General features: G+C 41.4%; 3 protein-coding genes and 1 long non-coding RNA gene across 8 annotated transcripts in view; 2 read left to right on the plus strand and 2 right to left on the minus strand.

Annotated features, from left to right (window-relative positions):
• Window positions 1-10: 10 nt before the first annotated feature.
• gng10 (guanine nucleotide binding protein (G protein), gamma 10) lies at window positions 11-1,698 on the minus strand. Of its 2 annotated transcripts, none has more exons than XM_046375333.1 (3): window positions 1,573-1,698; window positions 218-345; window positions 11-113 (listed from the first exon to the last, which is right to left on the minus strand). In XM_046375333.1, the coding sequence occupies exons 1-2, from the start codon at window positions 1,651-1,653 to the stop codon at window positions 220-222; spliced, it is 207 nt and encodes a 68-aa protein (XP_046231289.1). In that variant the 5' UTR covers window positions 1,654-1,698; the 3' UTR covers window positions 11-113; window positions 218-219. The 2 variants fall into 2 exon arrangements, with proteins under 2 accessions (XP_046231289.1, XP_046231290.1); XM_046375334.1 differs by having other exon boundaries at window positions 185-345.
• Window positions 1,699-2,485: 787 nt separating this feature from the next.
• On the minus strand, window positions 2,486-3,250 carry LOC124051712. 2 transcript variants are annotated; one of them, XR_006841864.1, is made up of 3 exons: window positions 2,755-3,250; window positions 2,634-2,653; window positions 2,486-2,507 (listed from the first exon to the last, which is right to left on the minus strand). It is a non-coding gene; the product is annotated as an uncharacterized LOC124051712 (long non-coding RNA). The 2 variants fall into 2 exon arrangements; XR_006841863.1 differs by having other exon boundaries at window positions 2,634-2,656.
• nxnl2 (nucleoredoxin like 2) lies at window positions 3,240-5,239 on the plus strand. Its single transcript, XM_046375332.1, has 2 exons — window positions 3,240-3,704; window positions 4,380-5,239. The coding sequence occupies exons 1-2, from the start codon at window positions 3,403-3,405 to the stop codon at window positions 4,546-4,548; spliced, it is 471 nt and encodes a 156-aa protein (XP_046231288.1). The 5' UTR covers window positions 3,240-3,402; the 3' UTR covers window positions 4,549-5,239.
• Window positions 5,240-7,482: 2,243 nt separating this feature from the next.
• csgalnact1a (chondroitin sulfate N-acetylgalactosaminyltransferase 1a) overlaps window positions 7,483-15,299 on the plus strand; it is a 28,444-nt gene continuing 20,627 nt past the window's right edge. The window contains exon 1 of one of the 3 annotated variants that reach the window (XR_006841861.1): window positions 7,483-7,658. The gene's annotated coding sequence lies outside the window, so the exon portion shown is untranslated. The remainder of the gene's footprint in view (window positions 7,659-15,299) is intronic. The other 2 variants (XM_046375291.1, XM_046375293.1) reach the window with 2 other exon arrangements.

Consider the following 15,299-nt stretch of genomic DNA (forward strand, 5'->3'; position numbering starts at 1 on the left):
TAAGATAAAGTAGGATTGTGTAAAGCCCTTTAATGTTTTAAAAAAAATAATCAAAAATACAATTCTTCTCTTATGTGGGCGAGATGCCACAGTTGCGTCCATTTCTTCTTCCTCTGCAAAAAAGTGGAAAACATTTTTTAATCCTCCATTTGAAATGTCGGCTGCAGTGGCAGGTGTCACTTACTGAAAGAGGCTGTGAGGCGTGCAGCCAACTGACCGTCACACTACAGCACAGGAACGTGGCTCCCTGAAGGGGTTGCTGCCTGTGGGGACTCCGACCAGCAGGGCGTCTTTGCCCGCGTTCTGCAGACAGTACTGCTGGAGCTCTGCAGCCGCCTGGGACACCTGGAGGGAAACACACAGGTGTTTCATTTAGGTGGCACCACTCCCTCATCACAATGGTCTATGAGCATTAATTAATGGCTTTATTAATGGTTAATAATTCTATAATGCTTTATAGCTCAGTTAAAACTATAAACCTATAATAGGAACAACTTAAGGGCTGCCAGGTTGTGGAAAATCTTCCTGTATTTTAGTTTAATGGACTGTTTGACCATTTGTCTTCTAGAAAAGGGCAACTGCAGACTTGATTATTACTAGAATTCTTTATTAATGATTAATTAACATAACAGGTGACTGACAAAGTTATAATATGATGGGCTATTAGAAACTGAGAAACACATGAACCCTTTATTAATAACTTGCTAATATTTTGAACAGCAGACTTGAAAGTGAGATTCTTGTGACCCTTCAGTAGTTACTGATGAAAACACAAAGCAAAAAGGTTTTCAACAACTCAGCAACCCAAAAGTTATTGTTACTTTTACAGGGACAGTTTATGGTTATCAACATCGCTGTAATCCAAAATCCTCATTTTCAGCTGTCGTACTTTAGCCAGCTGTTAAATGAGTCTTCAAAGCAACAGCAAAACAAACAACATGTGAAAGGCAGCTGAACAGAAGACTAAAGGCAAGAAGGAGACAAGCAAGATGCAGAGCAGGACGAGGACTGTACAATGTGAGCAGTCAGCACACAGCAAAAAAAATACTGAGCTCACAATCAGTGCAAGAAATTAAAACACTGGATTACAAGAGGGAAGAGATAAGTAAAACTATAAAGAAATTTGTATGAAAAGGAGCTTAATACAAAAAACTTTGACATCATCACATCATACATGTAGTCATCAGATATCCTGACATTTCTGTAAAACTATCTAAATCTAACACAGAGAGCACACAGTGACTGTTTTCCATCATCCTCTAAATCCACAGAACAAATGTAACTTAACTTAATGTATTCAGAAATGTTAATCTGACCACTGGTTAATAAATAAGATGCTACAGCCAGAATAAAGACACACATGAGACAGTGTTGAATGACAGACCGTAACAAGACAAGTAGGCGACCAACTGATAAATATATTCTATAAAATAAAAGCAAAATGTAATTTGCAATTTGAATACAGTAGGCTTCTGCTTTTTCTTTGGTAATATTTAAACAAAAGATAAACAAGTCAAGAAAAGCTAATTAGTAAACCCTGAACTTTCTTTTTCTGTCTGATATTTTCTTTACCTTGATTCTTTCCACGCTCGCCTCAAGCTTCAGCTGCTCCACCAGCCGTCGCATGTTGGATAAATTGGAATTCGAGGACATGTTGGTGGAAAGTGTTTTGGGAGAGAAAAATACCCTTAAGTGTTTCTACGCAGCATTTAACTCAAACTGCTACTGGGCAGTGATGGGCTCGTGAAGAGAGAGTGGCCGAGTTTCTTTCCAAATGACCTCAGTCCTCAGACAGGAAAAACGCTGACCTCCAAATGTACTTGACAGATAAATTGTTTTAGTTTGTATTCTAAATGTGAAATGAAACCGGACTCAGGTATATTGCTGCATTTTATACACAGACTCCCAACATGCCACAAGTATTTAAACATATTAACTTTGTGATGTGATGTGATGAAGTTCATTTTGTTCCCCAGTGAATAAAAATGCTTCATCAACTCAAACTTTAAACTGCAGCAAAAAGGAAGTGAAGAAAGGCGCAACAAAGGAGATGGAAAATGCAAAAAAAAAGAGAGAAGTAGTGGTGTACAAGAGGAAGAAGAAAACATACAGAAGATGAGATGAAGATGAGGTGACAGTCAGAGTAAGATGGGGAGAAGGTGAAAAAGTATATCAGGAGGAGGAAGGACAAAAGCATAGCAGAGAAGTAGACAAAGGAGGAGGAGGAGAAGGAGAAGGATAAGTGGACACCCTCATTATCTTCCCTAATCTTGTTTCTCACCTCCTCTCACAGAGGGACAAGGAGGAAGTCTGGAAGCAAGAGGAGGAAGAGGAGGGCAGTAACAAAAATAATGAGGTGGAAGAAGGAAGGGTTATTTAAGAATGATGAATGAAATAAATTTACCTTATCTTTTACTTGGGCAGGCACTATTGTTGAGTGCATAAAGTGTAGTGTTTTTGCCTCCAAAATCTTTTATGCACAAAGTGATATTGTTACGTGGTGTCAGCTGAAAGTACTGATGGTATTAATACTTTTACTCTGTGTATGCTGAGCTGTAGTCTGTTAAATACCATTTGTAATTAAGCTTAACAGTGAAACTGAGTAATTTAAAAAAAAACTGTTTAAATCTCACCTGTGTAATATCTTGTAAGGCTGCTGAAACATTGCAAATTAGCCAAAGTTCAATGTCAACTCATAAAATGAAATGTGTGTGTGACTGACGTTTAAAAAAGCTAGTCAAACAAAAGACTCACGTTATAGGAACATTTTCTTTCTGTTGGGCGTATAATTAGCCCGAGTTGGGTAAAAAGAAAATTAAAAATGATGTGTAAAGTCGAAAAAAGGTTCTATAACTTTGTTAGCAACATATTTAAATAAAGTTTGCAAACAAACTTCGGACCTCTGATGTCATGTGACTTCTCGTAGAATCACGTGACCTCAACGGACATTACATATTGTTAAGGTGAGCGTATATCCACGTGATTTGTGATTTAAATTGTAATAGAAAAATTGGTGGTCCGTTTTTTTTAACAGAATATATTGGACAACGCCTGCGCATGCGCTTCCCTCTCCTGCCTGAAACCGCCGTCAAACGTCGTGCTGCGGGCGGCGTCTGAATGCAGCTTTTCCCATAGACATGGCTCCCCCCCTCTGAAACCGAAGCCGACATGACTAATCCGCTACAACACCGTGGTCTTGGGTCCTCATTGGTCCGCAGGTGATTAACAGGATTGGCTGTAACTGTAAGTAGCTTTCGCAGAAAGGTAAACATGACAGTGAAGTAGGTAAACCTTCCTCAGGAGAACCAACTCAAGGAAACAATGAGCTAAGACGACACTTGGGCCCGTCAAACCTCCCGGACTCATTCATTTTTTGGGGTGTGGGTGACACTTTTAATAGACATGGTGGAGGTATTTACCGGGCGGACTCTCCTCAATAAAGACGGGGAATTCGTCGAGCCTGAAGAGGCGTTGAGGAATAAAGTGGTGGGGATCTACTTCTCTGCGGGATGGTGTCCGCCTTGTCGAGACTTCACGCCGATCCTGTGTGATTTCTACACGGAGCTGGTGGAAGAGGGCGAACCCCCCGCTCAGTTTGAGATAGTTTTTATCTCCTCTGACAAGTCGCCCGATGACATGGTCGAATATTATCACGATATGCACGGAGACTGGCTGGCTCTGCCCTGGACGGATGACTACAAGCAGTGAGGGTCAAAATATAATAAATAAAAGTTTGCTTACCTAATATTTTTTTTAAGGCGTGTGGATTTTTCATATATTTTTTAACACAGACATTTTAGACTCCTTGTAGCCTAAAATGTATATATAAAAAATGTATTTGTCTTTTATCTTATTGGCATTTAACTATACAGCCTATTAGCTAGCTTATGTTAAAACCTTATTAGAGTCAGCCTCTCGGGAATTAGGAGCAGACAAACTGTGAGAGTGACAGTGACTTTCAGACTGATCTGTTTAATCTTCATTTTATGGTTTTGCTTGGTTTTAATTTGTCGTTTTTGTGAATGACAGAATGCAATCGGGAAATTAGGCCTTGTGGATCCTTTTGTTTATCAGTTGTTGTCTGGTTGTCTTTTCACTCTTGTTATTGTGTGATTCTAAAGTTAAAGATAGAAATCACAGTGATATTGTCAGGAGGTTAGTATTTGTATGGTATACTGGTTCCTAGTTAAAACAACAACAATTTTCAACATCAGCTGGTCCACTGATTGCTGAATTGTGGATGTAGAGTAGAAAAACACAATGTTTCACAAACGTGTCCTGTATTTGGATAAACTGCATGTAATGTAGAAGAAGAAAAGCAACAGTTTGAAATTGATTTTCGATTGATTTGTTGCTCTGCCTCTCTTCTTCCCCCTCAGCGAGCTGAAGCAACGCTACAAGATCACAGCGGTACCCAAACTGGTGATTGTGAAGGAGAATGGCGACGTGATCACAGATAAGGGCCGGAAACAGATCAGAGACCGAGGCCTGGCCTGTTTCAGGTCCTGGCTCGACGCTGCAGAGATATTTCAGAACTTTAAGGGTTAGGAAACGACAAAACAAAAATGAAGATGTCAGCTCGTTTTTTTTTTTTCTGCAGCCATGTTAGAGAGCTGAACAAAAACCAAAGTAAATAATTCTATTTTGACTTTCAGTTCAGTGGTTCTCAAACAAAGAACAAATGATTATGTCTGTTGCAATAAATTATGTATGTTTAATAAGATTTTTCTTTTTTTCTTGTCGAATCCTGGACATTTTTAATTTCTTAAGTGCTCTAGTATCCTTCTAATCAAACAATCTGAGAAGGAAAAAGCTGAACTTTGGTTGAATTTTTCACAAGTCATGCTTTGATGGAGGGTTTACAAGTCGTTATTGACTTGTGTTTTTGTTGGGAAATGCTGCTTTATAGTTGCTGATTTTTACCAAACATCCTATGCATTTAAGACAAACCTCAGGTGTGGCCGTCATGGTTCACATGTTGTGTGTTTAGTGTGAATAATACAAACCAGCTGCTGTAATTGCTCCATTTGTTTGACAATGCATCCATTGATGTTCTTGATAGAATAGTGCACTAAACTGCTAAACTTTGCCCATACTGATGTCTTCTTTCCTGAGAGCTTGCTTTTGTATTCCAAAGATTTAACCTGCAGTTCGACTCTCTCGGTCGCTTTTATATTTTTGTATTTTGATTTTTATGAGTTAAGAAATGTATTATTAAAAAAAGCTATATATAATCTTATTTTGGTCACAGTTTTGTTGTCATTGTCTGTTTTGTTTCACATTTCTGCTGTAGTGAGAAGGAGCCTCTGTTTATGTCCAGTGTTTTAGAAAACAAGGCGATTCCCTGTTGCCTTGTTAAGACACAGAAAGCCCGCAGGACGTTGTTTCCAGCATGCTGGCACATCTACATCCTTGGTCCTAATTGCTTCTTCCCCTTGGTGCTTGCTGACAGGGCTGTAATCACACTGTACATAAAACATTGAACAGGCAGTGATGACGTTATGATGATTCTGCGCAGGACAGCCTCTCAAGGTCTCTCCGCTTTGTTATTTTAAATGCAGCAAGTCTTAAGAAAAACACCAACAGGTAAAACCTGGAGGCTTCACTGAGGGATTCAGATTCGACCAGAGACGGTGGTTCTCCTCGGGTCGTTTCAGGAGTAGTTATGCCCCTCGTTATCTCTAGCGGGTCTTGGAGGAGCACGCAGAGACAAGAGGCTCACAGAATTAAAATTAAGTAACTCCTTGAAGGTAGAAAATAAAAGCGCAAGACTCAAAGTGGCTGTTAAAAATGATACAAATCTACTGATGTGATGTACTGTCAGCTCCACTACAAACTGAACTTCACTGATCTTAATGATTACTCCTTATGGTGCACAATTGTGGTGCAGTTCCACAATCAACCACGTGGGGTCACTATTTTGTCACAAATGAAAATATGTTTCATTTTTGGGGGTAATCGGGACAATTTACCCACGCATGGCTATAACAGAACCATCAGTTTACGATCAGGACTGTAAACTGACATTTAATCCAGCGTTTCAAGATTTCTCTCCATAAAGCCAAGCCTCAAATCAGAAATCTTTTGTGCCGGGTTTAATACAAGAAGGCTGTTTTCATATTCAGAAGATGAAGGAGGAAAGCTTCTCTGTTATGTCCATCAGTTAAGCTTTTGAACCGATCAATGTTTGCGCAGATTCTGGTCTTTTAAATGAGGGAGAAGGGGTTGAGTTGATTTTAAGGATTTCACAATTAGTAAGTGAACTAACAGGTAACTGAAGGGGATCTTTAACACTCATGTCTTATGGTCCTTGTGTTCCTTTTCCTCATTTCATACGACAGTCTGTCTATCACTAATGTCATTACAATCCCAACGAAGGATGGGCTTGAATAAACTCAGATCATTTCATTTATATATGCATTTAGACAGGGTGTCCTATTATATATGTTGTCAAATGATATGCTGTGCATATAATGTGGATATGAAAAAAAATATTCTACTACACCAATTCTACTTGAGCAAAACTTTGAATGCTGGAATTGCATCACAAAAAGGTAAGTTATTTCTAACTGAACATAAAACTAACATTAACCATTTATAACATGACATCCACGGGATTGTATCCATATGGGACTGAGGTCTGTTGTTTTTACGGGCTCTGTGCTTCCTATCTGCTGCCGGAGTGAGACCCCAGTCTGTGGAGACCCTCTAAGGTCACTTCAGACTGAGATGGATCTTTATGTCGACTTCACATTTATTGGAGGTAGTCGAACTTCTTGTTGGCTTTGGAAATGAAAGGCAGTAGTGTTTCCTGCTGCTGTAACGGTGTCTTGAATCAACTAACAAGGCTGTCTTTATGTGAGAGCAGGGACGGGGGGACGGGGGGGGCGGGGGAGGGACCGGCGGACCCTGCACGGGAGAGCGCTCATGGCAAGTTCGCCAAGTCGACAAATAGGACTTCCGCTCAACACCTTCAAAATAAGACGGATAAATTGATAGAATTATAGCCCTCTGTTGGCTCTAATAAACCCCAAAACAGAAGCAATGTCACTATACGTGACTAATTAGTGATGGAAGAAGTACTCAGATCTTCCAGGTAAGAGTAGCAGCACCACAGTGTACAAATACTCTCCTGGAAACTGGACTTAAGTAAAAGTACAAAGATACTAGATGTTAATACATTATTGTCCATTTCAAAGTCTGTGCAAGCAGACACACACCACCCAAAGACAGTCAAATAACTAATAAGTTAGATAAGTCTGAACCAATCCTTTAAACCAGTCTAAGTATATTAAAAGCAACACTCTGAAATCCGTTAACACTCCATTATCATGAAACAGATATTTAAACCCCTTAATAACCTGTTTGACTTAACCACATAAAAGCCCGCTTTTCTTTGGCGTTTCCGCCTTGGATAATTTTATTTTGAAGGCGGCCTCCCCTCGTGTTCCGGTGTCGCTGTGCGTGTCTCCGGCAGACTTCACGCTGCTCGGCGGTACAAACGCTCACGCCCGCTCCTGCACTCCGCAAGTGTCGGTCGGCTGTGGACCAGTTGGGGAGCTGCAGGACGGGACCGCAGCACCGGGACAAAACAAAACGTCCACTCAGGATGGACTGCAGCGGGAACGAGAGGTCAGTTAGCCGGGATGGGAGGGCATGTAAGTACACCTTTAGCCCGTCGGTAGCCATAATGTGAAAACCATAGTCACACAATCTCTATTAGTGCGCCTGCTGCAAGCTCCGCTCAGCGTTAAGTTCAAGTTTGCTGTATTTATAGGCCAAATCCTGCTACTTTTCGTGAGAAATCATGATTTAAAAAAAAACAAAAAAATAAAAACAATTAGCACATGTTTCCAGTTTTGTACACACTCCTTTGAAAGCTGTGTGTGTGTATAACTTCTTTCTCTGTGTTTGTTTTCGCCGACAAATGTTTTGTTCACCCTACGAGTGGGTTCACACTTTCCTGTAATATTGAATGAATATGAAACAGTCCTTTTTTAGTAAACATTATTACAGCCTGGCCGGGATATCAGTGTGTGACTCATGTTTTTTTGGTCGCTTGAAAGCAAAATCACATGGAGGAATTAAAAAAGAAAAAAGAAAAAACACGCCCACAATAATTTCTGTTGGGCAGACTCAGATAATAAAATTACATGCACTCAATGAGAGTGCAGGCTTCTTTTCTACACAGTTCCACACACACACACACACACACACACACACACACACACACACATATGCATACAGTACACAGCATACTGAGCGCGCTGGAGGTTTTTTATCAGGAAAATGGTTCTAATCCTGCTTAGTGCACTCACTAACAGGCACCTAGCACCCTGAAATATTTTCTTTGCAAGCTGCCAGATTTGTTTTTCCTCATATTGGGAGAATGAAACCGGAGATTATGTGGGATTTGAGCTTGTTTAGCAAGCAGAGAAGAGAAAGACTTTGCAGAGTGCACGCTGCACATAAATGACTGTTTATGCCTGCACCCTATATATGAGTGATTAAGTGGAAAAAATGTGATACTTGACGACATATATGTGCTTCCTGTGCCCGGACCATAAAGTTGCCCCCCTATTGGATGCTCATTGTGTGTGTGTGTGTGTCCTACATGTGTGTTTAGTGCATGTCTACGAGTCCGCATGTGCTCTCATGTTTCACAGATCAAATAACAGAATCTCTCGGGACATTTTAATGGCACTGATGTAACGTCCCTGCAGGGTATTGACAAGCTGCCTCTAATGATATTACAGTTGCTCTTCCTCATTCAGATAATGCTGGTTTATAAGATTCTGTTAAATTGGATGGAGAGCTTATGAACCGCACTGAAGGTTGTATTGTCTCTCAGGCCGTCTGTCACTCAGGTAAACCGACGTGACTTTTCAGCAGCAGAGGGTGGAGCTGTTTCAGTCAGAATTATGAAAACAATACAGTCATCTGTTAAAAACTAAACCGCTAGATGTGTACTTCTGCATGCGAAGAGGCTACAGTTGAGAAATGCTTCTGCTAAAACCACGCCAGTGATATCTGTGTGGCGGTTTACCATCCAGCGAGAAGAGGGAAGTCACGAGCTCTGGCCCTGACTGAACTTGGCTTTGCGCTTGTTAGCGTCTTTCACAACTCATTTGCCAAACATCTCCTTACGACAGTATAGCATAGAATAGAATTGGGTGGTGGCTGTTTTTGTAGCATTGGTTGATGGAAGAGATCAATCTTGCTTCTTTTTTGTCTCCAACAGGCACGAAAATCAATGTCTGTGTTCCCCGCTGTTCGTTTTGGATAGAAATCAATGTGCTGTGTTTATGATGGCTGGCGGACACTGGACGCTGCCTCAGTCTTTCAGTGCTAACAGGCAGCCAGACAGACGATGCATGTGTAATGCCGATGCTGCTTTGGAAATTTGAGAAAATTTGTTAACAATATCTGCCGGTATACACACAACATTATCAACAACAAACAAAAAAGTTTTCTCAGTTCACGACTGAAAGGATCACTCTCAGTCAAAACAAAAGGAGCAGCATGACAACACAGTGAGGCAGTGGGGCATCATGGGTGTTGTCTTCATTGCCAAACAACCACCTTTCTGATGTTACTCAGGCAGAAATGTTCAGTTCAGAGTCCAGTTCCTCTCCTCTCCTTTTCAAGAGCTCTTGTGCTAACTTATCAGTGTGATCGTGTGTTATTACGTTATTGATATTATTATATTACAGCACCCTCCACAAACTATCACGAAACCACATCATTTTGGCTTTGTTGGTCTGTAATCTGATTCATCAGGATGAATTTAAACTAGATATATTATTGTGTTAGCACAGGCTTTGATTGGCCACAGTCAGACAACTTCTGTTACTGTATCATGTTGTAATAAACACGTCAAGACGGACCAGTTATCATGAATATCAAAACAGTAAGCTGAGCAGCTGATTCCAGAGCTGCGTTGGATGTCCAATCTAATTAGCCAAACCATAAAGCCAAAACAAAGAACTAAAAGATGCTAAAACTCTCTGTTGAGCATACAGAGACAGCTGCATGTACTGCCTTGAATCATGTTTATTATTAATTATTAACCGTCTATGAAATGTCAGAAAACAGTAAAAAAAAAAAAAAAAAAGAGGAAGTTGCCTGGTGCTTCAATGACCCATTTCCCCCAAGGGTCCCATTAAAGTTTCATCCGATATAATCCAACCTAACTTCCAAGAAATGGGACACTGAGGACCAGCGGACAGAACGAGGGAGGAGGAGGAGGAGGAGGAATGGGGAGGTGGGGGTGGGTGAGTGTTAACACGGGCCTCCTGTAGTGAGGTAGAGGAGTGTAATGTGGTGTGTTTTTTAAAGGCCTTCCAGATGGCGCGTCGACAGGAAGGTTCCGGAGAAACCAACCCCTAATGAATGGGAGGGAGAATCACCTGAGGCGACAAGAGACATCAAAGAAGCCTTTCTCTGCTTTTCTCGCCTCTTTTTCCCTCCCACATGCTCACTTTGTACCGATTTCTCTTCATTTTCTCCTTACGCCACGTATCTGATCTGAGCAGCTTAGCAGTTCGCTCAAGTAATCTGTGGCCATAGTTGACGCTCTCACCAGCCCCCCCCCCGCACACTTTTTCTGCTAATTTTTTCATTTATCTTAATTAATCTCTCCTCTCCTCTCCTCCTCCTCCTCGTCTCCTTGTTTCCTCCCAAGAAGACATTCCTCATACAGTGAGATAGCTGGAGGGCAGGTCCTGACAGAGCTGTCTGAGAAGAAGAAAAAGAAGACCTGACCTTCACTGAGGCTGACGTGCACATAAAACTCATTGCCATCCTTGACTTGTAACAAACACAAAGCCCACCAGAGGCTGTGGGGAGACAGAGCAGAGAGACGTGGACAGACAAGTACAGAGCAGAGTCTAGACATGCATGGTTCTGCTGTTTATCAGGTTGTTTGTAATGGCCACAGAGGCCACTCACTTAGAGAGGGTACATATGATAGGAGAGGAGGGGGCTGCTGTTTAGAATATGATTAATGCACCTGAGCCTCTCGTGTAAACACGTGTGTTCTTTTTGGATGAGAAGCTGCAAATTTAAAGAGCGTTTACTAACTGGTTTTTGCATGTTGTGGCTCATTTACTACCATTAAAGAAAGCTTCGCACAGCAGCTAGACATTTTGAAAACCACCGGGATGAAGAAAATGTTTTTTGGTTAAGTAGCAGCTTCCTGAAACGTAGTCCTCATTTTTAGCTTTAAATCTGCATGTTTTTTTTTGTTTGTTTTTGTTTTGTCAGAGTTGTGTTTGGCAATGTCTGGACCGATAATTTTACACTTCCAGATCAGCTTACTCATCATTGCTGAGCGCTTCACAGCCCGTGGAAAACAGTTGTATAATGTCTGCAGCGGCTCTGGAGGAGCTTGATGATGATATCATGAGGGGGTTATCTCAGCTGGTGGGGGGGTTAAAGACTACTCATTTAAAACAGAAAAGCCTGTGTTGAAATCTGGGGGTCATAAAGTTTGAAAGACCTGAGTGTTTATAAGTCAGGGAGTCAGGGATGGTCGAGCAAAGAAACTCTGTTGGCTGCGTCATGTAAAATGTTGTCCTGCTACAAACACTGAGTCCTGCTGTGTACGTATTGATTAGCTCAGCATCGAATTTGAAGCGTAGCACCACCACAACACCAGATGGATGCACAGCGCTTTAATTATATTCCCAATAGTTGCTGAATGTCCGTTCTTTTATCCACGTTGCGTTACGATTGATGATGGGAAGTCCGCCTCGCTTTATTACCAAAATGAATCTAGGTGGACTTTTTATGTTATTTCATATGCTTGGCTTGATGTACGTCTGAAAAAAGAGCAAATAACTGAGCTGGTCTTCAAACTGCTGACCAATCAGCTTTTCTTCCAGTCTCTGTTTGGCATCTTTGTAGTCACTGTTGTGTTTCAACCTTCCTTATTTTAAATCTACCCCCTGGCATGATGTAAGTTCGACACACTAACTTTGCAACGATTATCTAACTTTGACAAAATGTTAATGCAGACACTGATGGATTACAGTTTACAGATTACAGCCTCAACATGCGAACACGCTGATAAAATCCTTTAAAGCAGATATATGCAGCATTTTCCCTGCCTTTTTATGCGACTCTCCTTCACACTCGACACACACGCCCAGTTAACGAATCTGCAGAATGTGTCTGCCTTTGAAAAGCGCATGCTGTATGATCTCAGCATACATTATTCTTTAAGAGCGACCTGCTTGGGCTTGAATGTATTAAATACCAGCAGCGAGAGGAAAGAGAATCGGCTCCTTGAGTCCGACGGCAGAGCTTGGATGCTTCGTTTGTCACGACGAAGGGGTCAGGGGGTCGCTTCTCAAATGCCTCAGACATTTAAAGGTAGACCTGTGAAGGCTGTAGTACAGAGAGGAGCACACACACCTACACACACACACAGATTACATGCCACCTGTGTGTCATTTCTGCTGTATTAGTGTGACTGTCGACCAGAGTTCCTACTGCTCGCTCAGTACTTTCTTTTTGTCCTCACGCTCTGACTTTTTCTCTCAAAGATGAACTCAGCACGTTTTAACAGTTATTAAGAGGGTAGCAGTCGTATTTTTTGCTGCAAGCGGAGCAGACGCACATACCCACACATTCATGCACAAATTGAACACGCAGACACACAAATGCCCTGTGGGCAGGAAGCAGCAGCAGCAGGAGGAAGAGGTTTTTGAGGCTAAACCAGATGCCGCAGAGCTCCGCTTCACAAACATCTCTGACCGCCGCATACACAATCATTCTCTTTCTCCTCTCTCCTTTTTCTCATCTCTATGACAGTCTCATTATTCATTTCATCTCTCTGTCTTTGACCCTCTCCCACTCCCTGCGTCTCTGTGTATATTTCGAACAGAGAGAATGAAATATGTGATGGAGGCAAACGCACATTTATCACACATGTCATCCCAGGAAGTCTAAGAAATGTGTGCTCTGCTTTATTTCTCTGTTGGTAAACAAGCCTGACAGCGTGTAGATTTATAAGTGCTGTTATGCAAAGAGGATTTCAGCAAAAAGCCCCTCCATGATGTCTTTGATGGAGGCTGTGCCAGAGTGGCTTGAACAGTTAATGTTGAAATAAACACCAGGAAACTGTTGTCAGGTGCTTGTCCTGACAGGCGCATGGAGAGAAGTCAAAGCTGTCAAATGCAACGTGTTGAAATGAGCTGTTACCGAGACACGCTGTAAAATAGCGATAATATACAGAAAAATGTGCTTAATACTGGGGGAAGTCAGTGGAAGTTGTGGTGAAATGCCAAACCAAAACCACACATTCAAAAGATGTAATTTCTTCGCAGTTTAGGTTTACTGAAGCTTAAGTCACTTAATAGACAAAAGTATTGGGACATCCCAAAGATTTCCCTTCACTAGAAGTAAGGGGCTGAGTCCAACCCTTGGCAAACTGCCCCATACCATACCTGATTTCAATAATAAAAAGTGTCCCAATACTATTGTCTATATGGTGTATCTCATTTTGAAAGTATGATATTCAGTAACACAGAAGTAAAAATTTTCACAGTGTTAATGGGGCCAAGAGTTTGCAGCCATGCAACCTGTGAGTCTGCACTTACAGTAGGCACACCGATGCTGGGAACTAAGTGTTAACATCGGCGTGCAACATGTGCTGTTTAGTACAAAACACATTATGTGAATCTCATTAGTTTGGGGTTTGTTTGGTCATTAACTGAAGCCTTGCACAAATTAAAATTCTAACCCTAGAGGAAAAGTCTGGGGATCGTCAAAGTTAGTTATTACAGTTCATCCTGAGGTTGACGTGAGTTTCTGTACAACTTTTCATGGACGTCCATCCACTAACTGTTGAGTCATCTCAATCAAAACCACAAACACGAACCTCATGGTGGCCCAAGAAGAAAAAAAAAAGTTCAAAAAATTCAGGTGTGTTTCACGAAACCACGACTGCTAAATATCTCATAACACTTAACACGTGCTTTTTCAGTACTTTAAAGATAAGCATCTTATGGGAACGAGTAAGGTAACAGAAAGCAGGAAATAATGGACGCCTGTTTATACATCCCACCACCAATAAAATCAAACATGATTATTTAGCTGTGTTGTAGCCATGCCTGTCCCCACGGGGAGTCAAATGACCAAGGCTGAATCAAGTCATTCATTCCCGGTCAAACTCAGCGGTTTGACTGTGAATCTGTGCTCATAAATCTCAGTCACACCAGCCTCCTTTGAGCGATGAATCTTTCTCTTGTGACTTAACAGCGATCGGCTGCTCTGCTGCAGAGGGTGTGTACCTCCACTGTGTTTGTGGTACATTTGGAAATTATTTTTAAAAGCAGCATGTCTTGGCAATGTGACAGAGGAGGAATTATGGCCTCGTCAAATACAGATATGCAGCATCGCCATTGTCATCATAGCATGTTTTTCACAGTGCGCTGTAGTGACGCCCCCGTAAAATCCAACCACGAGACACACATGACAGATGTCTTTATGTCTATGCAGTGAATGTGGAGCTATAACCGGCTGGTTAGCATAGCTTTGCGTAAGGCTGGGAACGGTTAGACTGACTCTGTCTTAATACACAAAAAACCCCAAGGTGTAGTTTTTGCACTTCTCTTTCTATTAAACATTGTAAATGAAAAGTGTCAATCAAAGCAAAAAAAAATTCCTGAATGTGAGGCAAAAAAGTACAACTACCACATTAAAATATGCAAACATTTTTCATTTGACAAGGTGTCCAACTGTTCTCGTCACGGTGAAGTCCATTCTCAGTGATGCACTTCATCACATTTTGAATACTGCCAGCTTGGCTTCCAAACTCTCTGTGGCGTCACAAATCACGGCCGTAGGGTCCGCCTCTTAAAATCTGATTTTAAACGAGCACAGAGGAAATGTAGCCTTCGAGTGTCATGTCATCAGTCTGCACAGTGGAGCTCAGACATTCAAGTGTGGGAACAAGAAGAGCAACAGTTCTGACTGACTTTCATATCTTTTCCTGAATATCGTTGTTCAGCGCTCAGACAAAATCACATTTTCATCTCAGTCTACGACAACTTGAGACATGTTTGTTTTTTTAATTTTCTGACATTTTATAGGCAGACACTATGGGTAAACTATAAGTGTGTGAGGTTGAGGATGTTGCTTTGCCCCCACTGAGTCGTACTGTAGTTAATAGTGCAAAATAATGCATTTGTTCCCCAATAAAAAGGCAAAATGACCTTCACAATGTCAGAACTAAGTGCATGCTTTCATTTGTGTGAACGGTATGCGGTCACGTTTGCTGGCATCAGACTAGT

Source organism: Scatophagus argus, chromosome 20 (assembly GCF_020382885.2).
Source record: "Scatophagus argus isolate fScaArg1 chromosome 20, fScaArg1.pri, whole genome shotgun sequence".
Lineage (NCBI taxonomy): Eukaryota > Metazoa > Chordata > Actinopteri > Scatophagidae > Scatophagus > Scatophagus argus.